We start from the raw sequence: 23,219 nt of genomic DNA, 5'->3' as shown, positions 1-23,219 counted from the left end.
GAGAAAGGTAGAAGAGTAAAATTTTAAAATATGGTGAAACTAAAAAATACTTCCCATTCAAAATTCTTGAAAGAACCCACTAGTTTCAAGTGGTTCACAGGCTCTCTTCAGTTAATCTTTTTTTTTAAAAAAAATTAGGACAGTAACTGTCTTTACAGCTATAAATGGCGTGAAACAATTAGTGTGAATCAGGTCATGTGACAGATACCTCTTACTCCCATTAATATAGTGATAGAAGAGCAACTTGAGGCCTTGGAATAAGACCTCCCATACTTCACATGGTCTCTGTGTGTACACGTATACATACTTATAGGCACATACGAGTATATGTTACATATGTTTATATGTAAACACATAAATGTACAGATGTATGTATGTATGTATACTTACTCTGGACCTTGGCCAGTGGTGTGTGCCTTTGATCATATTAATTGGTTACATATGACTGCAATACTACATGTTTCTGCAATTCAGAAATACAGATTTCTGAATTGCAATACAATGACTACTCCACATAATTTAATTTTGCTGTGTTTTTATGGTTTATTGATTTTCAGGATTAATCAGGAGTCTAGCGTAATAAAATGACACAGAGTTTTAATCTTACAGTTTTATTTGTAAAGAAAATAGCATGAAAAGCCATATTTAAATGTACTTTAAAATCTGAAAAACCCAAGACAGTTTCTGTGATGTGTATGTTAAAGTGCTTGTTTTAACAATTTTTTAAAAATTAACAGGCTTTCTCATTTTAAAAAATCTAGTTCTTATTCTATTAGTTAATGGTATGTAAAGACAAAATATAATGGTTTAAATGTGAAGACACTCACTTGAGGGTTTTTCTTTAGTTACATGGGGCACAATTATACACATTTCAAGTTTGTAACATGTTAGGACATTTTTTTCTATAAGTTTCATAACCTCATTTGATTGAAAACAAGAACTTAGTTAACAGAAATTAAAGTGAATCCAGGTCCAGCCTAGACATTTGTTTCTGCCCATCCCAATCTCTATCTCTTCTACCCCCACCCCTACCCCAGATACTGAAAATTTGCATATTGTTCTGCAAGTTACTTGTGCCAGAAATGAATTTAACAAGATAAATTAATAGAAATGATGGTATTAATGGCTTTGTGTATTACCTTTACCAGGTATGTATATGCATATTTTAATGTTAGAATTTCAGGCAGTGGGGCACCAGGAATAGAAAGATATTTTGGGGCAGCTATCCATGTTCTGGGCTCTTCAAATCATACTGAATAGGCAACCACTTACTCCACTTGACACTTCAGGTTGGACGGCCTCAATATATTAAGTCACTGAATACCATAGAACTTGGCTGGATTTAAGGAAACTGCAAATACATACCTTATAGAAGATGAGGAACATGAAATAATTTTCTCATTTTTCTCCAACAACACAGAATAATATAACAAAACTATGTAAGACAGACCTTGAAATCACATGGATTACTTGGATATGGGATTAACTGTAGAAGAGAAGGGCTTTGGCCTTCCCTTAGACTCCATTTTTAATCAATGAAGGTGTATTAATACTGTAATATAAATAGCTTAGAAATCTGATTGGGTTTTCAGTATGCAGAAAGGGGTTCTGTAAACCTCAAAATTAAAATAACCTACAGAAAATCCATACTTTGTGCCAGAAAGGAGAGATTTCATCATGAAATGAGACATTTCCAGTGCTGTTAAATAAATATTACACCAGTAAGTAGAGGTACTCAACTTCTGTCTTATGCTTCAATATACCCAAAGGGGTATGATTTCATACACACACACACACACACACACACACACACACACACACTCTCTCTCTCTCTCTCTCTCTCTCTCTCTTATGCTTTATTACCTAAAAGATATATAATACTTTCCCCATATCATTTATATGGTATGAAAAAGAAGTTAATTTTTAAAAATTGCTTCTTTTAAGAAATAATAAAGTGTTAGAGTATGAGTCACAGGTTAAAAAATTGTGGAAAAGATATAACATTGCATTGATAAACTTGTGGGTCATCATTTAAAATCTTTAAATTTAAAATCTTTAGATTTAGAAGTAGAGAGACCAACTGTTACTTTTATAAGTGGTCTTTATTTGACCTATCTCCCTTCCTAGTGTGAAGGAGAGAGGGATAATTCTCTCTATCCTAGGGAAGTCTGCATTTTCTACATTCTACCTTCCTGTATACCTTGCTTCCTAGTCAATGGTGAGACTTATATTCTCTATTCTTTTGTTTTTGTTTTTAAAAAAACTATAACATCCATCAAGGCATAGTAAAGCTAGATAGAAATATGGTAACTGAATAATAACTAGGATTGGCATAAAAAAATGTAGCATCCTAAATATTGGGATTAAAGATTTTTATACTTTAAAGAATGACAATGTATATTTTTTCCAATTAAAAAAAGTGATTATTTCCCTCCAAATAATTTTAAGATATTTTCTTCTCAAGCTGCTATTATGTGAAAATATTAAGGATGGTCTCAGCCATTTTATTTAATCTAAGATAAATAGGTGAGGCTGAATTTTCAAGTAAAAGAGGTGTCACAAAATAAAATAATGCAATAGATTCCCTTTAACAAACATACCAAAATCTAGACATCCAAACAAGAGTTGTTTCCTCGTTTCAATGATGCCCAAAGCATTAAAAAAATTCTTTTGGATGTTATTCTGTTGAATGCCTATATTCTTGTATATTTGTTTTTTTTTTTTTTTTTAAAAAGACGGCATTACTTCTTAGTCCCACCTGCATGAGGTTTTAACAAAACATCTGGCTGGAGCTTTACTGCCATGAAACTTCTGGGTACTGCTTTTCAATGCAGAGGAAAAATCTCAGAAGCATATAGTCCTAGGTTTTATTTACAAATTCAAGATCATCTAGTCCTTCCCTTCTGGTCTTCACTTCAGTTGTAATGTTTCTATGAGTGCAATTTTCTGGGTAAATAATACTGTATAACTGCATAGGTTCCAAGGAGGTAGAGGAATGAGGAAAGAGGGTGTTTTTTTTTGAGGAAAAAAAGATGACTATTACTGCTGCTGCTGCTATTATTGCTGCTACTACTACCACCACTACTACTGTTACTACTACCATATTAAAGGGACTGTCTCCTAGTGTAGGGATCAGGAGACCTGAGATCAGAGACCGTGTTCTGTTACTAACTAGCAGTGGATGAATAGCTTAAATTCTCTAGGCCTCAGTTCTCTTATTTTTAAGAATAAGGAGGTAGGACTAGCAGAAGCCTTGAGTCCTTTCCAGCTTTAACGTTCTAGCCCTCCAGCCACATGAGACATATTTAAGAAGATGGTCGTATGAACACTGAATTAAAATAGCACAGTGGAAAGAACACATACAGATTCTAAATTCAAAGGACCTGGGTTTCAATTCCACTTCTGCCAGTGAACTTGCTAAGTTACTTAGTAGGGTCCCCATCAGTCTATAAAATGAGATGGTGGCAGTAGATGGCTTCTGAGATCCCAGCCAGCTCTAAATCTACGATCCTACAGAGGCAATGATAAGTCACATGACTCATCTGATACTTTCAAGTTAATGGTCAGGCACAGAAGACTATTGTAACAGATTTCAGTGGACAAGGATGACTATCGTATCCATGTAGTTTTCCACATCAGCAGCAGAATTGTAGCTATTACTATGGAAACCATGGACATTCAATTTTATGATAGGCCCATTATTTTTCTGTGTTTCCACCTTGTACTGTCCTCTTCATTTGATTCATGGTATTTATGATACAGCCTTTAGGTAGTATCGGATAGAGTACCAGGCTTGGGAATCAGGAGGGCCCAAGTTTAAATCCTGCTTCAGACACTTAGTAATAACTATGTGACTCTGAGAAAGTCATTTAACCTTTCTCAACCTCAGGTTTCTCATTTGTAAAATGGAGATTATAGCACCTATGTCACTGGGTTTTTGTGAACATCAAATGAGACAACCGTTTCCAATCTTTAAAGTGTGAGATTGTTCTTGTTGTTATCTTGCTCTTTGCCACGTACTTGGTGACATTAGATGGAATATTTCCTAAATGGATTACTCTAAATTAAAACAGTATGTAATGAAGGTGAGAAGCAATACCCTTATTATTTGCTAAAGTCTAAAATAGGTAATAGTACTGGAAGGGCTAACTATATCTTTGTATCTAAATCACATCTTACTCACTTGGTCTGAGGCTCCTTCACAGGATTTTAGAATTGAAAGGGAAGACCCTAGAAGTCATTTGTTCAATTTATTCATTTCACAGATGTGGAAACTGAGACCCAGAGAAATAAAGTGACTTGTCCAAAGTCACTCACACAGGTCCCAAATGGATGAGCCAGCATTTGAATATAAATCTTTGGACTTTAAAATCAGTATTCTTTCTATCACACCTAAGGACATGGGACAGTGCTGCCCCCAAATGGCAAAAAAATAGGATCCCAAATTCTATGTGATATGGGAAAAGACCATTCAGACATACAAAAGCTTGCTGGGATGAAAGAAACTGAACCAGTTGTTAATCCAAGTTAACCAGTAAAATCACTTAACCATCACTATTACAAACAAAATAACAAAAATTCCAAACTAGAAAGCAACTGCTAAACTCCAGTCATTATTGCCCACCTTATCTTGCTTTTAATAGTAATCAGCATTTGTACGGTGCATATGTTTGCAAAGGCGCTTTACAAATAGCTCATTCTATTCTCACAACCCTAAGAGGTAGGTACTATTATTATGCCCATTCTACAGATGAGGAAACTGAGGCTGCGTGACCAAGTTACACAGCTGATATCTGACACAAGATATATGTTCCAGTTTTTCTGACTCCATGATCAGTGCTCTATCCACAGTGCATAGCCGCCCATTTAATTTTTAAAGTCTGCATTCTCTATTTGTGTCTGATGTGATGCTTGTCTTGAAATACACTTAATTGTACCCCTTCATTACCTTCTGCACTATCATCAAAAATGCCTTCACAGAGGTATTCTAAGATAGCTATTGGTTTTCTTTTTAACAAACCTCTCTCTTTTCTTGGGGAGCAGGAAAAGGGGGAGGAGATGAGGAAGAAGTGGCAAAATTCTTAGCTTCAACAAGCCAGTGCTTGTGGTTATCTCAGGAAGGCTAAAAGTACCACTGCTGAGTTTAGCTATCTCTGTTAAGATGCTCCTTGCAAAGAATGAATATGAGGAATACTGTGAAACTGCTCTCTTCTCAAAGTACCCCAAATGACAAGAACAAAACTGCCAAGAATGAAGTCAAGCCTGGCTGAGCTTTCCAAAGTATAGCAACGTCATCTTCCTATACTGTAAAACAAATTTCTCCAGTTCAGCAGAGCTTCTGGGGTCCAGTGTTTAAAATATTTCAAATACATTTCCATGTTTGTGCTGACCTGAAAATTTCCTCCAAAGATTTGAAATGTGACTCACTCCTGAAATGCATAAAAGTTTGTAACTGAAAAGATACAAATGAGAAAAATCACTTACATCATTAAGTAAAGCAGTTTACATTCACATTCACAAGGACAGGCTGCAAGAATGGTAATGGCTACATGTTGAAACTTGCTGTGTTCCTAAAAAAAGTTCTATTGAGCTTACACTCTATTTATATATTGACTTCTTTCTTGGCATTCCCACTTTCGTTTGCTTCTCCCTCCCTTCTGTTTTTATTAAGTTACTTATTTTTAGACACAAGAGCATTCTAAGAAAGTTCATGACTAATAATTTCTTGAAGATTAGCTTATTTACACAACCTAACACATGAAAATATTATTCTATTTTATACTAAATTCTGTTCAAGTGAACTATAATACAGCATTTAACCTTGATTACAGCTTTACAACAGTTCAGAAAAGGAATATTAGTGAGAATCTATCTCCTGGATCAGAGGATGTTCTGTCCTTTCAGGGACTTACTACCACAGCAGAGAGGACCTAGCAGGTTCATATATACATATGTACAGCTTTCTTTTGTTGTTGATCCTCCCTTATCAAAAGAATTGTGCCTGTGTACATATACATATATGTATAAATATATACACACATATCTTCCTCCCCTTCACACATATTTTCCTTCCCCTTGGGAAGGGCCAACAATCTGACAAAGAAGCCGGGAGAGGTAAAGAATAAGGACCCACAGCCTTCAGCAAAACCAAGTTAAACATCCACTCCTTTAACAAGTGATCCTTCTAAGACGATATTGAAGTCCTGTATTGTCTGCAGGACGCGAATGAGGGAGTTTACAGTCATGTGGTCTCTAAGAAGAGCATTTTCTTCATACATTCTGGTGATGGTAGGACATTCGGCCAATAATGGAATCCACTGGGGGAGAAGGTGATCCCTAAAAACCAAAGCAAAAAGTAATAAGAACGGTTAGGTTAAAATAAAAAGGGTGAATATACCACAATTGAAGATGAAATAAAAGCAATTATTAGGACTTATTTTGCCCAATTATATGCCAATAAATTTAACAATTTAAATGAAATGGAAGAATACTTACAAAAATATACACTGTCTAGATTAGTAGAAGAGGAAATAGAATATCTAAATAAACCTATTTTAGAAAATAAAATTGACCAGGCCATAAATTAGCTTCCTAAAAAAAAATTATTAGGACTTTATGGATTTACAAGTGAATTCTACCAAATATTTAAAGATCAACTCATTCCAATATTAAATAAATTATCTGGAATTATAGGGAAAGGCATCCTACCAAATTCCTTTTATGAAACAAATATGGTACTGATACCTAAACCAGGAAGAGCAAAAAACAGAGAAAGAAAATTATAGACCAATTTAATTAATATGGATGTAAAAATCCTAAATGAAATACTAGCTAGGAGACTACAACAATGTATCACAAAAACTATACATTATAACCAAGTGGGATTTATACCAGAAATGCAAGGACAGTTTAACATAAGGAAAATTGTTAACAAAATTGATTATATCAATAACAAAAGTAACAAAAATCATATGATTATATCAATAGATACAGAAAAAGCTTTTGACAAAATACTAAACTCATTCCTAGTAAGAACATTTGAAAGCATAGGTATAAATGGATTTTTCCTTAAAATGATAAGAAACATCTACCTAAAACCACCAGCAAGCAGTATTTGTAATAGGGATAAACTAGCCTTCCTAATAAGATTGAGTGAAACAAGGATGCCCATCATCACCAATATTATTCAATATTCTATTAGAAATGCTAGCAATATCGGGGTGGCTAGGTGGCACAGTGGATAAAGCACTGACCCTGGATTCAGGAGTACCTGAGTTCAAATCCAGCCTCAGACACTTGACACTTACTAGCTGTGTGACCCTGGGCAAGTCACTTAACCCCCATTGCCCCACCAAAAAACAAACAAAAAAACCCCCACCAAACACACACACACACACAAAACAAACAAAAAAAGAAATGCTAGCAATATCAATGAGAAGAAAAAACATTCAAGGTGTCAGGATGGGTAATGGGGTAATAAAACCATCACTTTTTGCAGACAACATGATGATATAATTGGAAAATCTTTAAAGATTCAACTGAAGGGGCAGCTAGGTGGCACAGTGGATAGAGCACTGGCCCTGGATTCAGAAGTACCTGAGTTCAAATCCGGCCTCAGACACTTAACACTTACTAGCTGTGTGACCCTGGGCAAGTCACTTAACCCCAATTGCCCCGCAAAAAAAAAAAAAAATCAACTGAAAAGCTAGTTAAAAAATCAATAATTTTAGCCAAGTAGCAAGATAAACCCACATAAATAATCAGGATTTCTCTATATCAACAACAAAATTCTGCAATAAGAGATAGTAGGAGACATCCCATTTAAAATAACCATAGACAGCCTAAAATGCCTGCCAAGAGAAATCCAGGAATCTACAAGAACATAATTATAAAACACTTTTTATATAAATAAAGTCAGATTTAAATAATTGGAGAAATATTAATTGTTCATGGGTGGGCAGATCCAATATAATTCAATGCCATCTCAATTACAAAAAAAAATTATTGAGCCAAAAAAACCCCCCTAAATTAATTTGAAAGAACAAAAGGTCAAGAATATCAAAGGAATTAATGAAAAAAATATAAAGTAAAGGTTTAGCGGTACAAGATCTTAAACTATATTGTTGTTGTTGTTTAGTCATTTTTCAGTTATGTCTGACTCTGCCTTTTCCCTTTTGGGGTTTTCTTTGGAAAGATACTGGAGTAGTTTGTAATTTCTTCCTCCCCCTCCCCCTTCTTTTTTTTTTGTGGGGCAATGAGGGTTAAGTAACTTGCCCAGGGTCACACAGCTATTAAGTGTCAAGTGTCTGAGGCTGGATTTGAACTCAGGTCCTCCTGAATCCAGGGCCGGTGCTTTATCCACCATACCACCTAGATGCCCCTTAACTGCCTCTTCTTTAGCTCACTTTTACAGATGAGGAAACTGAAGCAAACAGGGTTAAATGAATTGGTCAGGGTCACACAACTAGTAAGCATCTTGGGCTGGGTTTGACCTCAACTCTTCCTGACTCCAGGTCCAGCATTCTATCTACTGTGCCAGCTAAGCTGCCCATAAACTATGTTTTAAGACATTAATTATCAAAACTATCTGGTACTGGCTAAGAAATAGAAAGGTAGATCATTGGAACAGTAGATATATACTACACAGTAGTAAATTATTATAGTAACCTTGTGTTTGACAAATGTAAAGATTTAAACTTTTGGGATAAGAATTCACTATTTTGGGGGCAGCTAGGTGGCACAGTGGATAAAGCACAGGCCCTGGATTCAGGAGTACCTGAGTTCAAATCCAGCCTCAGACACTTGACACTAGCTATGTGACCCTGGGTAAGTCACTTAACCCCCACTGCCCTGCAAAAAAAAAAAAAAAAGAATTCACTATTTGGTAAAAATTGCTGGGAAAACTAGAAAGCAGTCTGGCAAAATATTTACCAAGCTAAGGTCAAAATGTATATATAACCTAGATATAAAGGGTGATATCATAAGTAAATTAGAAGACCATGGAACACTTTACCTATCAGATATAAGGATGGAAGAATATAAGAAAAAACAAGAGACAGCATTGTATGATATAAAATGAGTAATTTTGGTTACATTGAATTTAAAAATTTTGGGGCAGCTAGATGGCGCAGTGGTCCAGCCCTGGCACTGGATTCAGGAGTACCTGAGTTCAAATCCAGCCTCAGACAATTAACACTTACTAGCTGTGTGACCCTGGGCAAGTCACTTAACCCCCATTGCCCCGCAAAAAAAAAAAAAATTTATACAAATAAAACCAATGTAGCCAAGATTAGAAGGAAAGCAGAAAACTGGGGGAAAATTTATAGACGGTTTCTTAGATCTTTATCAATATATATTTCTTTTTTAAAAAAAATCAATCAATTAATTAATTTAAGTTTTCAACCTTTGTTTAGATAAAATTTCCAATTTCAATTTTTTTCTCCCTCCCTCCCCTCCCTGCCCCACTCCCCTAGACAGCAGGTAATCTGATATATAACATTAAACATATTTCTGCTATCAATATATATTTGAAATATGTAGAGAACTTTGTCAAATTTATAAGACAGAGTCATTCCCCAATTGATAAATGGTCAAAGGATATGAAAGGCAGTTTTTAGATAAAGAAACTAAATCTATCTTCAGTCATATGAAAAATGCTCTAAATCACTATTGATTAGAGAAATGCATATTAAATCAAGTTTGAGATATTGTCTCACACCTATCAGATTAGCTAACATGATAGAAGGAGGTAATGACAAGTGCTGGAGGAGATGTGGAAAAACCAGGGCACGAGTACACTGCTGATGGAACTGTGAACTGATCCAACCATTTTGGAGAGCAATGTGGAATTAAGCCCAAAGAGTTATAAAACTATGTACAGCTTTTGACCCAACAATACCACTATTAGGTTTGTTTCCCAAGGTAATCAGGGAAAAAGTAAAAGAACCTAAATGTTCTAAAATAGTTATAGTGACTCTCTTTGTGGTGGCAAAGAATTGGAAATTGAGGGAATACCCATCAATTAGGGAATGGTTAAACAAATTGTGGTATATAACTGTGATGGAATACTACTGTACTCTAAGAAATGATAAGCACGTTAATTTTAGAAAAACATGGAACTACTTAACTAAGAGAATATTGTAGTATACAGCAATAGAACTATTGCTTAAAGAATGACTGCGAATGACTAGGTTATTCTGAATATTATAAATACTCAAATCAACTACAAAGGACCTTTGAAGGAAGATGCCAACCACCTCCAGGGAAAGAACTGATATGTACGTATAGTAAGATTTTACAGATCTATCTATCTATCTATCTATCTATCTATCTATCTATCTATCTATCTATCTATCTATTCATCCATTCATCTATTTATACCAAATGGTGGCCTTTGATAGTATGGGTTGGGGGTTAGGGGGAGAAAGGGAGACAGTTCAGAACTTAAAATGTACTAACAACAAAAAAAGAACGATTAGGTTAATTGCTGGATAGTTTATATTTAGGTGCCTTCAACTCAGAATACTGCAGGATATGGGGCTGACTGTTGCAAAATCTAGATAAGCTCTGAAGTCAATGGGAAAGTGAACTAAAGCTACCCAACAGGACATTACTATGAAAAATCGTAGGGCCTTAATCAGTGATGGGGCATTTGGGGAATGGCCTCATTGGAAAATACCTCAGTTCTCAGCTATGTCCGTCTTCCTCTCCTCTTTTTCCCCCATTATTTGTAGGTTTATGAGGCTTATATGACTGAACTTTCATTAATATAAAGTTATTTAATAAACAATTGTATAAATGAGTAGTGTAGGAGAATAAGAGACCAAGCACAAGTTGTCTATACGACCTTGGGTACACATTGACATCAATTCCACCACCTTTAAATATGGAAAAGAGGAGCCTTACAGAGATGATATTCAGAAGAATGAAATTAGGCACGCTAAAATGTTCTAGGTTCTGAGCTGAAAGAACCTAGATATATACCTTGTCCCAAGACAAACCAGGATCTGGAATTTGCCATCTTTTCCAATGTGCCTGGGTGCAGTATTGATAGCATTAACATAGTGGCAGAAGGTTTTGCAGGATGATTTCTGAATAAGAACTTCATCTTCGGTGTCCTCAATTTGATCAGTAGTTTCAAAATAAGCAACAGCTTTCTCTGGAAAAAGAAGTCACAGTCACCCTATAAGGAATATCAATTCAATTTAAAAAGATTTAAGCTCCCACTATGTGTCAGCCACTGCCCTTGGCTCTAGGAATACACAGACAAAAAATAAAAATTCCATGCCTTCAAGAAGCTTACATTCTATTGGTAAAACATCAACCAAGTACAAAGTAATACAAAATATAGTGAGGAGGGGACACTTGGATTTCCCTACCTCAACCTGCCAAGCTGATATAATAATCTCAGAAAGTAATGGGCATATGAGAGGAGAGGAGGTATAAATGTATTGAACTAATTGTTAAGAACCATTTAGTTCCTGTCATTCCTTTATGAAGTATGAAGTCCTCTGATAGAATTAGAGAGGACTACAACATCGGGAGGTGATGTCATGACTTGCTGTGAAATGGATATAAGTAAGGCAAGGCTGTGCAAAGTCACCAGCCTCACTCTCTTCCAGAGCTATCTGGGTCCACTGGCAAGATATATTATCAGGACAACTGGAGATGGCCAGATATTTGAGGCAATTGGGGTTAAGTGACCTTCCCAGGGTCACACAGCTATTAAGTGCCAAGTGTCTGAGGCCGAATTTGAACTCAAGTCCTTCTGCTCCAGGGCCATCCACTATGTCACCTAGCTGCCCCTGACCAAGGTATAGTACAGATGAACTCTCACTTCACTATTCTGCTTTTCTTAATACAGCCCAAGACAGTCTTGACTCCATCATCTTGTACTTATGTCATTGATTTTTTGTACCCAAATTTTACTTTCCACTTATCACTATTGAATTTCATCTCATTACATTCAACCCAAATGTTCTATCCTAAGATATTTTTTACAACCTCCCATCCAGGTGTGTGACATCTGCAAATTTGATGAGTGTGCCATCAATGCCTCTGACAGTTCTTACAAGCAGCACCTTATCTTGCACACCTCCCCAATGCACAACACAGAAGGCCTCTTGTCAAGCTGACAGTGAGCCATGAAGGACTCTTTGAGTCTAGCCATTATATCAGTTCTTATTATACTGCTGTCTAGTCAACCTCTCTCCATCTTTTCCACAAGGATAATAATGAGAATTTATTAAATTCTTTGATAAAATTTAGGTAGGCTATTCTATATTCTCTTAACAATCTGTTTAGTAATACTGTTAAAAAAAGGAAGCAATGTATAAACAAAAGTTGAGAACTATCTTTACATGTAATGGGAAAAAAATAAAATACTTTATTAATTAAAAAAAAAAGAAATTAAAGGACCCTGAAGTACTAAAAAAAAAAAAAAAAAAGGAAGCAAGGGGCAGCTAGGTGGTGCAGTGGATAAAGCACCAGCCCTGGATTCAGGAAGACCTGAGTTCAAATCTGACCTCAGACACTTGACACTTACTAACTGTGTGACCCTGGGCAAGTCACTTAACCTTCACTGCCCTGGGCGGGGGAGGGGAGGGGAGGGGAGGAAAGGAAGCAAAGTTAGTCTAGCATGATCTATCTCCAACCCTGATGATATTATGCTGCTCTTTGGAATCACTGCTTATTTTGCTAGGTGTTTGCTAACACTGGGTTTGAGATGACCATAGGACATCAGGTGAAGATGTCCAGTACTCACTTTGCAGATGGGACATAGATGATGATCCAGCAAAAGGAGCAGTAAGACAGATAAAAGACTCAAAAGAGAGATATATGACAGAAGCCAAGGGAAGAAAGTGTCCAGGAATGGGGAATGATCAATAGTATCATTACAATGAAATCAAGAAGGGTGAGAACTAAGGAAAAGACATTGGATTTAGCAAGGAGGCCACTGTCAAGAAACCACTGTTAACCTTGTAAAGTGCATTTTCAGTTGAAGAGTGAGACTGAAAAGTGAACAAGCAGAAGCAAGCACAGCAAACGTTGGAGAACCAGCACCACAAGAACAACAACAATAACTAACATTTACATGGCATTTTACAGTTTGCAAAGTATATCAACACATTTGATGCTCCCAATAATCCTGGAAGGGAGATGATATTATTATCCCCATTTTACAGGTAAGGAAATTGAGGTAGACAGAGGTTAAGTGATTGGTGCCAAGGAGGAGAAACAGTAAGATAGTTTAGGATAATTTCAAAGTCTAGTGAAGGATGGGTGAGATCTGGGCATATTTGGGGGGGGGGGGAGAACACCTATGGAAAGGAAAGATAGATAAGAGAAAGAGAGGTAATGATTGAGGGGACAAGTTCCTAGAGGAGATAGGAATATTAAGAGAACAAATAAAGAGGAAAACCTTGGATACAGAAACTTGAAATCACTTTGGTTGTTTACTTAATGTCACAGAAATATGCTATTTCTAAAAATATTCATGATGGTTTACGAAAGATATAGTGCCCTAAAGCAGAAAGAATTCTTTTATCATTGGCTTCAAAAGGCATTCCAGAACCGATATGGGCCCATAATGAGAATCCATAGAAAACTTACTTTTGTAATAAACTACTACAGGCTTATTCACTAATCTAGATGTCATTTCAACAGCACTGAAAGTTTAACTCCTTAAAAACACCTTCATTTATAGGATTGGACTGAGATTTGGGAAAATGGCAACCCTCTCATTCCCCCCAACTCCTACTAGCAACCCACTTTTTATACACATACACACACAAACACATGCAAACATACACAGCTTTTTCCTTTGTTAAGACTTGCAAATTCACTTAATGATCAATAAGATAAAGGAATGAGAATAGTAAATTATAAAGTGTAGCTACTAAAAAAGTTTTATCCAGGGCCATACCCTTGCTGCAAGTCAAATTAATAAACATTTATTAAGCACTTACTATGTACCAGTCACTGTGCTGAGCACTGAGGATACAAAGAAAGTGAAAAACAAAACAAAGAGCGCCATTCTCACCCTGCAGTTCTACAACCCTTCAGACAATCCTGTCAATGAATATTTAGGGTAGAAAAAGGAAACCAAGAGAGAAGTCCTTGGACTTCTTCTCAAGGGGAGATAGTTCCAGAGAGGTGGTTCTCTGAGATAGCAATCTCCTCGAGCAGGAAAAAGGTAAATACTTTTATAAAGGACCGATAATGGAGGGACCCAATAGGGTGATCATCTGACTGGAAAGTTCCCTTATTGGTGGTGATCACCCGAGGGTGGGACATCCCCCACTGGTGGTGGCTGGGGGAAGTTGGGTGAGAGGTGGCTCCCATCTCTCTAGCTATCTCCCTTCCCCTGGCGCCACGAGGTCTAATGGGCTTATCTCCCCAAGGGGTGGGGGAGACTGGAATGAAGGATGGTGGTCCTAGAGTTGACTTAGTCCTGATCAGGTGCCACTCATCTCTGTCTGTCTTTGGTTTAGCTTTTCAAGAAGGTTCCCTGAGTTCTCCCATAAAACTTCTGAGGTACCCCAGGCCCATAACATAAGGATTAAAGCCAGACTACAAGGGGCTGAGGAGAAAGTAAAGAAGTAGAGTCAGATACAAATTACTCTTTTATGCAATATGGCAGTGAAAGGAAGGACTGAAACAGGGTAGTAGTTTAAAAAGTCCTGGTGGGAGAATTGGAATACATCTTGATCTTCACTGCCACTTCCACACAGAGTGAAGGACTTCCAGAGCAGGTGATGTGAGGTAAACCTTTGTCACAAATATTTCTTACATGTGTGTCTCCCTATTATTAAGCTGCTTTTATTGTCTGTCTTCCTTCCTTCCTTCTTCCTCCTTGTTCATAATTTTTTTCCCCCAAAAAGCTGGGACAATTTACTTTTGTCCTATAGTTTTCATTTTTGATTTCTTGCAATATAGTCTACAAAGCAGGCTTTTAACAATTCCATTGTGTTCAAATGGAGCTACTTGACTATGCCTTTAAAACCAAATCCTATTGGCTTTCATTGAATGGTTAACAATAGGCCCAGTCAAGCCTTTGTGGCTCATTGTTTAACCTGTGATGGTTTAGGATAAGTGTAAATAACAGTTTTTCCTGTTATGGCCAGAAATTCTGAGGGTCTTCCCCTCTCAGACTGATATCTTTGGGATGGTAACTTGAGTCATCTTTGGTTTTAATTCTTACCAAGCTCTTAGTTATTGAATGGACTTGGCCTCAGACAAACTGAGGCCTGAGAAAGACATTAATTAATTAATTAATTTTAAATATAAATTTTTTCAGGGCAATGAGGGTTAAGTGACTTGCCCATTGTCACACAGCTAGTAAGTGTCAAGTGTCTGAGTCCAGATTTGAACTCAGGTCCTTCTGAATCCAGGGCTGGTGCTTTATCCACTGTGCCACCTAGCTGCCCCCAATCCCCAGTCATCTTGACCTTTGTCTTGCTATTGGACTCTGATGACTATGGAGGAGAGAGTGAGACTGATAACTTTAGGCAGGTATGCCTCACTTAAATACAATCCACATGCAAGTCAAGACATCATGTTCATGATACCATTGGTTTGCTTTGAGAATGAAGGATGAACAACACTTTCACATTCTCCCTTTACCACCATTACTACATTATCTTTCCTCCTTTGAAATTCACAGCATCAAATTTTCCACCCAATCCAGATAAAAATGATGGCAACTTCATGGTATATATATAACGGTACCCCCTCTGTCCCCGGGCATTTTCTCTCCTTTCTCAAGTTATCCTCCTATGTTTCTGCCCCCACTTTCTGTGCCAAACTTCTAGAACAAGCAGTCTCCATTCACTACTTCCACTTTTCTTCCTCTAATTCTTTAACTTTTGGAATCTAGCTTCTGATCTTATCACTTAACTGAAATAACTTTCTCTAAAGTTACCAATGATCTCTTAATTACCAAATCTGATGGTATTTTTCTCTCCCCAGTCCTCATTCCTTTTAACCTTTCTGCTACATTTGACACTATCATCTTTCTCCTGGATATTTTCTTCTCTCGGGGCTTTCATGACAGTACTTTTTACTGGTTTTCCTCCTACCTGAAAGCAGGTAGTAAAAGTACTATTATCACTGTTTTTCAGATGAGGAAACTGAGGTTCTGAAGTTAAGTGATTTGGCCATGGCTACATAGCTAGTGTCTGAAGCAGGAATTCAATTCAGGTCTCCTGACTCCAAGTCCAAGCCTCTCCCCAGTATACCATATTGTCTTTCAAGATATAATACTTAACAGGGATGAACAGACCAAGACCCCAGAGAAGATGGTAAGGGATGGGATTGGTATAATAGTTATCTGTGGCAAAGAAAACTGCCTCTTCCATTAGGAACACAGAGAGGAATTTTGAGGTAGAAGAGAGGAAGTGAGAGCTCACAATGGACAGACTTAAAATTTTTAGTAAACTATAAGGTGAGTAAAAAATCTGCTGAGTATAAAGGATGAAGGGGTAGGTCTAGGGTTTGAGAAAAGTAGAAGAGGTCTGGAATAGTTACTGTGGGCAATGTTATAGTCAACTGGAGGTGAATACAAGGATCAGTGAGTGACAGTGAAAGTCTGGCTGCAAAAAAGCATTTCCTTCCTTCTTTTTATAAGCAAAAACAATAAAAAACCTTCACAAATTAAAACAACTCTTCCCTATCACCAATTTTCATTGTTTCCCAACCCTAATTCCTGTTCCTTAAGGTTTTTCCATTAAGGATCCTGATGACCTTACACACATATACACACTTCATTTACCTATGAAGTCCCAGATGAAGACATTCTTGTGAAAGATTCGAGCAGATTTGAATCCATGATGAAAAACTTGTTCTAATGCTGCAACGAGGCCATTTTCTCCACACAGCAATATGGTGAGGCTTCCCCTCTGTGGAACATACAATACTAAATAACAATAATATACATGATTATCTATGTTTTAAGATACCAAATGAACCAAGTGCTAAAGATGGTTGTTTAGTTATTTAAAAAATCTTAATGCAAAAATTAGGGTGGTTCATGTTGCATTTTCACTTATTCAAAGTAATTAAAAACATTTACTAACTGGATACTATGTGTAAAGCCCTAAGCTACTACAGGGAACTGAATGTTTCATGGAGGAAGTATCACCTGAGTTGGGTCTTCCAATAGGAAGGGATAGGAAGGGACTGTGTTCCAGGCACAGAAAATGGCCTGACTGAAAGCATGGAGGTAAGAGAGGGCAAGATGAGATTAGGGAACAGTTAGTAGTCCAGTTTGGTTAGAATATAAAGTGTGTAATAGAGAGTAGTATGAAATAAAGTTGTAAAGGTAGGAGTCAGATTGTAGAGGGCTTTAAATGCCAATCTGAGAACTTCATATTCTATCATGCAGACAATAGATGGCTTTTTGAGGATGAGACTATAGTAATTATATCTTGTATAATAGGACAATGACACACTTGTGGTAGTGTGAGTGGAAAGGAGGGGAGAGATGCAAGAAATATTGCAGAGGAAGAACTGAATGGACTTGGCAAATACCTACCTGTATGGGAGAAGTGGGGTTGGGGGAAAAGAAGCATAAAAGTTAATTTCCAGAAAGATTGCAGTATCATCAAAATAAAAAAGGGAAGCTGGGTTGATACAAGTTTATTGAAGGAAGGGAGAGGAGTCAGGCAGCTGATAAGTTCATTTTGGGTTTTAAGTGCTGTTAGAAAATTCAGATGGAGAAATCAAATAGGCACTTGGAATATGGGACTAGAGCTCTGGGAGACACTGGGGATAGATAGACACTGGGAACCATTTGCATATTGTAGATATGGTAAATAGGATTTTAAAGGAAGAAGCTTTAATAAGGAAAAAATCTTATTGTATTTTATTTGACAGCTTGTAATACCTCTTTTTCAGGTTTGTGAAAGTGTTTCACAATGTTGTTCACAGCTTCCCCAATTCCTTCTTGAATCTGCCCAGCATTGGGTTCTGTAAGATAATGGAAAAGAATGGAATTCCCATGCAGAATAACAAACAGTCCAAGAACTTCTGGGAAACAAAACACCGTACTGTAACAGGCTGCAAATGTCTCTCATGGAGGTAGAGCACAAGTGTTCTTACCCTAAGCAAGGGTAAGTGAGAAGTGAGAGGAAGAAGATGGAACAGATATCCCTCATGTCTCCTTTTTTTGCCCATCAACATAGAATTTGCAGAGATAGAACTATGCCTCCTGAGGCCTTGAATATATTTATCTAGGTGTATGAACTCCTGTTCTGTTAAAATGAAACGGTGACACCAGCAGTTAAGAGGTGAGGATAAGAGTGGCTTCATGGAAAAAACTGACCCCAACTTTGGGGCTCCTCCTTTGAGTCGAGTCTTTTTCCATAGCCTGTTATCCTCCTGGAGTATCAGCCTCTACTCTTTTTTCCCATTCTAGGGGTCATTCTGAATAAGTAATTTTAAGAGAATACTACAAAGTTATACAAACCTTAAAGTTGGCCAAGCAGTTAGTTCAACCAGATGAACTTCAGTTTCATCAGAAATTGATGACATGGGAAAATGGCATATTTTGGTATTTATTTGTGGTGAGAATACATTAGACATAATTGCAGCTTCCTCCCACCTACCTCAGCTCTTTGATGAGAGTATATGTGGGGGTGGAAAACCAGGAAAGCATAAAAAATCTGAGATTGTTCTGTTCTCTATCATTTTACACCAGGAAAATGGCATAGCAGGATTGGAAGACTGAGAAAATATTTAATAAACTGTGTGTCATGTAGAGAGGGAAAAGAGAAGAGGCGCAGAAGAAGAAAAAAAGGGGAAAAGAGAGATATCACTGCTGCCACCCTCATTACACAGAATAGGCTTAGGGAGCAAAATCTTTGTCAGAGAATGGTGAGAATCTTTGGGGTTATTAGTTATCTAATCAAGGATTTAAAAAGCCATTAATACAATAGTATTAGCAGACTGTATGCCTACAAGCAGAAAAGTAGCTCATGTACCACGGTTTTCTGGGTGGAGGCTATGAGACTAGAGTCAGAATATCCTACAATGTATACCTGGGTCCTTCATGTTGTAAATTTCTGACACACATTACAAAACAGTGTTTTACTTAAACTATAGAATCTCCTTTTGAGTAACCCTCCAACTTGCACTTGTAGGTTTGGTTCCCTAGAATGTGACTACTCTACTTTGTGAATTTGTACAACTAAAACTATAGCTGGCAAGACTCCACCAGTATATTTACCTCAGCCAAAGGACACAAATGGATCAAAGCAAAGGCTTTTTATCCTGATGGGGGCTGGAAAAGTAGATAGTACTATCCTCATTTTTAAGACTCAGACATTAGGTCAAAATAGTTAAATGATTTGTCTAAGGTCATATATTTAGCAAACAGCAGAGTTGTAACTTTATTTTTAATTTTTTTGTGGGGGGCAATGAAGGTTAAGTGACTTGTCTAGGGTCACACAGCTAGTAAATGTCAAGCGTCTGTCTGAGGCCGGATTTGAACTTAGGTCCACCTGAATACAGGGCCAGTGCTTTATCCACTGTGCCACCTAGCTGCCCCCAGAGTTGTGAATTTAAACATAGCGTTCTTTTCACTTTTCTCCCTTGGCTAAAATATTGTAATGGATTTTGTGGTTCTTCTATCCTGGCCTACATGATATTTTAGTTTCCGACAACTTTGTTTTGTTTTGTTTTTTTGGTGAGGCAAGTGGGGTTAAGTGACTTGCTCAGGGTCACACAGCTAGTAAGTGTTAAGTGTCTGAATCCGGATTTGGACTCAGGTCCTCCTGAATCCAGGGCAGGTGCTTTAACCACTGTGTTACCTAGCTTCCCCTAGTTTCCAACAACTTTATGCCTTCTCTGTAAATTACAGAATACTGGTCCCTTTTCAGGTGAGACATATGAGGTCTATTAAAAGAAATTTGTTCCTCCATTAACTTTATGTATACAGATAAACGGGGTGATGATAACAATTTAGAACTTGTCTAGTGCTTGTCTATAGGCTTCAGTATCTTCAACAGTTCTCATTTAACAAATATAGTAAAAACTAATGACCCACCTAAAGAAAAAACCAAGGTAAAATGATGGGATGGCATTTCACAGTACAGTAAAACTTAATAAATTTGGATACTGCTAAAATTAAGAATTTTTGATAATTTGGATATTTTCAGGATTTATCTTTGCTATAAGAGTTTGCATTATAAGCAGTTGAAACAAGACTGGGAGAATATAACTATGTGTCTTCACATATTTTAGAACAATCATTTACCATCAATTATCTATCTAGATAACAAGCATAGTTATTATTTAGCTGCTGAATGATAAATAAAATAGTTTTTCTAAGGACTTTCTTAGTTCTAAGTATTATCTCTAGCTGAATGCAATAGAATTATATTTATATCAGTTTGAATGAGTGAGAATTACCATACTAATAGATTATATCTAAATATGATATTCTACACACAATAGTTTTCTAATTATGACATTTATCATCTTGTCTTTTTTCAGTCAGTATGATAAAAGAAGAGGATTCTGTTTTGCCAGAGGTGAAAGTAGTGGTGAAAATGGTAGAGATATTGTTAGACCCTTAAAAAAGTCAATTAAGTTGCTAGAAGTTACCATCTTTTTTTTTTTTACAATTGCCCTGCAAGTACCCTTTTAATTTAATTCTCAATTTGAATTAATTATATATATTCACATATATCTCCATAGATCAGCTTGTACTTTATTTTAGTTTAAATACAGAGTTAAATATTTATTTTTTTCTCTATTTTTTTTTGCAATCCCCCCACCCCCACCTTTTTTAAAAAAAAGTTCTGTGAAGTGTCTAGTTATCAGTGTAACAGCCTGACATCATCTGCACCTTGGCCAGAAACAATGAAAGAAATGCTCACTTACTGCTATTAATTTTTCCAGTGAGGGAAGTAATGCTCAACCTTCGGGGTATGGTAGGTGATTTCTGCTGGGGTGGGGTACGACACTGTTTTCCCAGATCTTCCTCTGTTGTTGATGGGATCAGCTCTCCAATAAGAATTCTCTCCAAGCTTCCATCATCTATTCCCTTTCCTAGCCATCTCCCACATGGGAACCTAGCAAAGATGAAGAAAACATCATAAGTATCAAGTGTCATTTCATATAAAAATTAAAGTACACATCTCACATGAGGTCAGTTGCTAAGGGATCTCCTGGAAAGGCTAATTTCCAACTGAAAATGGATGGGGATTAGGAATATGAAGAAAAAACAGGCGATTTTTCAATGAGAGTAAAAATTGACAAGCAGAATTTACTAGGACCCTTTTTATTTCACAAGAGGTTTCTACTTTTCATTAATTCTTATCAAAAAGGTAAAAATACAGAACAAAATTAGACTAAAATACTTTTATTCACTTCCATAAAACATTAAACTTTTATTAAACATTTGGGAAAGGATGTGAGCAATAGAAAAGAGCACTAGATTAGTATAACCAGTTATTCAGTCTTCCCATTGAGTAGTATATACATGCTGAATCCCGAAACTATGCTATTGAAACTTGAGCCAGCAGTCAGTATTCTTGTAATGGTAAGAACTTTGGACTCACTATACAAGAGCAGAAGATGACATTCAGTGAGTTGGAGGATATTTGGGGAGGCAGTCTACACCAGAGCTAAGAAAGAGGAGTTAGGAGGTATTTGTACTGAGAACTAAAAACAGATGTTGATGTAGCTGGAACTTCCCTTGCTTATTGGACTGACTGAGCCTGTGGAGAAATGTGGTACAATTGTTTTTGTCTAAGAAAGCTGCTGGGACTAGTGATGTGCTTTAGTCTTCTTTCCCCTGCTTTGTCTCTAAATAGTGGAAACTTTACTCCTAAATAAGTTTGTTGTAACTTTTGATTTAATGTGTATCTTTAAAAGTATTTCTGGGGGCAGCTAGGTGGTACAGTGGATAGAGCACTGGCCCTGGAGTCAGGAGGACCTGAGTTCAAATCCGGCTCAGACACTTAACACTTACTAGCTGTGTGACCCTAGGCACGTCACTTAACCCCAAATGCCTCACCAAAAAAAAAAAAAAGCACTTCCCCTTACATTAAAAAAATCCATGATCAGTTTGTATATATTTATTCCATATTGGGAAAGAGGTAATAGTAGAAGCCAGTAGCTAAAAGGAAAAAAATATACACAGAAGTTAAACATTAGGATTTTCCAAACTGGGGCCTCTGAGAGTTTATGATTTTATTAATAACTTTTTGTGTTATATAAATACCTTAACATAGCAGAAAAAGTGTCCAACTGGATTTGGGGCCATTTTGGTCCTGGACTAAAATGGACATATTGCTGTATTCAGGTGTAGCTGTTCAGATCATGGAAGTATCATGTAAGATTGTAACCTTCAGTGAGAAAGAGGCCATGGGAGAGAGACAGTGACTTAAGTAAGAGAGGGTTATGCTCTTAAGCTGACCTAGTGGGAAGGGGTAAAAAAGCAAGTGCTTGCCCAGTTTTGCTCAACACTGACACCTGCTAGTTATATACAAAATTAGAAAATCTTAGTTCTAATTCCACCTTGTTGCTATATAAGTCACTGAATTTATCTGGGTCTCAGCTGCCTCAAATGTCAAATAAAAGGATTAGACTACATTATTGTTAAGGTCACTGAACTCTAAAAGTTTGTTTCTGTGATCCTAAACTCTATCTGCTTTTTTGATCACTGGTTTAGCACTTTTAGAAGAAAGATGTATGGAAAAGGTACAAACTAATTAACATAACTGGTAAAGCTCAACAAGGCAAAAAAGATCTCAAATTCATCTCATCTGAAGCATCTCAAAGGTCTCTCATTTCAGATGTCACTCACTTGTATGTGTGTCCTGTGATTTCATTTCTGACCATGACACAATCCACGAGCCACTTGGCCAACAGCCCTGAGTTATCGTGACCGATTTGAACAGTGGTCAGTTTTCCCAGATTCTGGCACTGTGGAGGAAAAGATAAGAGGTTATTAAAAAACTGATGTTCTTTGTTGGTTCTCTGATTTATCTGTTTCACTCATATTCACTTTCAGATATAGAGGTCAGTTTAAACAACAGTAGACAAAAAATGCCCCACAGGGTACTAATATTTTCTTGGTTTTGATTAAACAGATGAGGAACAGGGCTGAATTTAATCCTACTCTATTATAATTCTTTGAAAAAGATTTTATAGTCATCAATGCCGTATCAACATTTTAAGAATGAGTATAAAAGCAGAGAAATGTAATGAGA

General features: G+C 36.8%; 1 protein-coding gene across 2 annotated transcripts in view; it reads right to left on the bottom strand.

Moving 5' to 3' along the window:
* Positions 1–304: 304 nt before the first annotated feature.
* Positions 305–23,219, bottom strand: part of DENND5B (DENN domain containing 5B) — a 191,351-nt gene continuing 168,436 nt past the window's right edge. The window contains exons 16-21 of one of the 2 annotated variants that reach the window (XM_043965769.1): positions 22,814–22,932; positions 20,884–21,074; positions 17,885–17,967; positions 16,772–16,898; positions 10,984–11,158; positions 305–6,336 (exon numbers count right to left, since the gene is read on the bottom strand). In XM_043965769.1, coding sequence (XP_043821704.1) covers positions 6,153–6,336; positions 10,984–11,158; positions 16,772–16,898; positions 17,885–17,967; positions 20,884–21,074; positions 22,814–22,932 — 879 coding nt within the window. In that variant the 3' untranslated portion in view covers positions 305–6,152. The remainder of the gene's footprint in view (positions 6,337–10,983; positions 11,159–16,771; positions 16,899–17,884; positions 17,968–20,883; positions 21,075–22,813; positions 22,933–23,219) is intronic. The other variant, XM_043965770.1, reaches the window with a different exon arrangement.

This window comes from Dromiciops gliroides, chromosome 5 (genome assembly GCF_019393635.1).
Source record: "Dromiciops gliroides isolate mDroGli1 chromosome 5, mDroGli1.pri, whole genome shotgun sequence".
In the NCBI taxonomy this organism is placed as follows: domain Eukaryota; kingdom Metazoa; phylum Chordata; class Mammalia; order Microbiotheria; family Microbiotheriidae; genus Dromiciops; species Dromiciops gliroides.
This window is presented reverse-complemented; position numbering and strand designations above follow the sequence as displayed.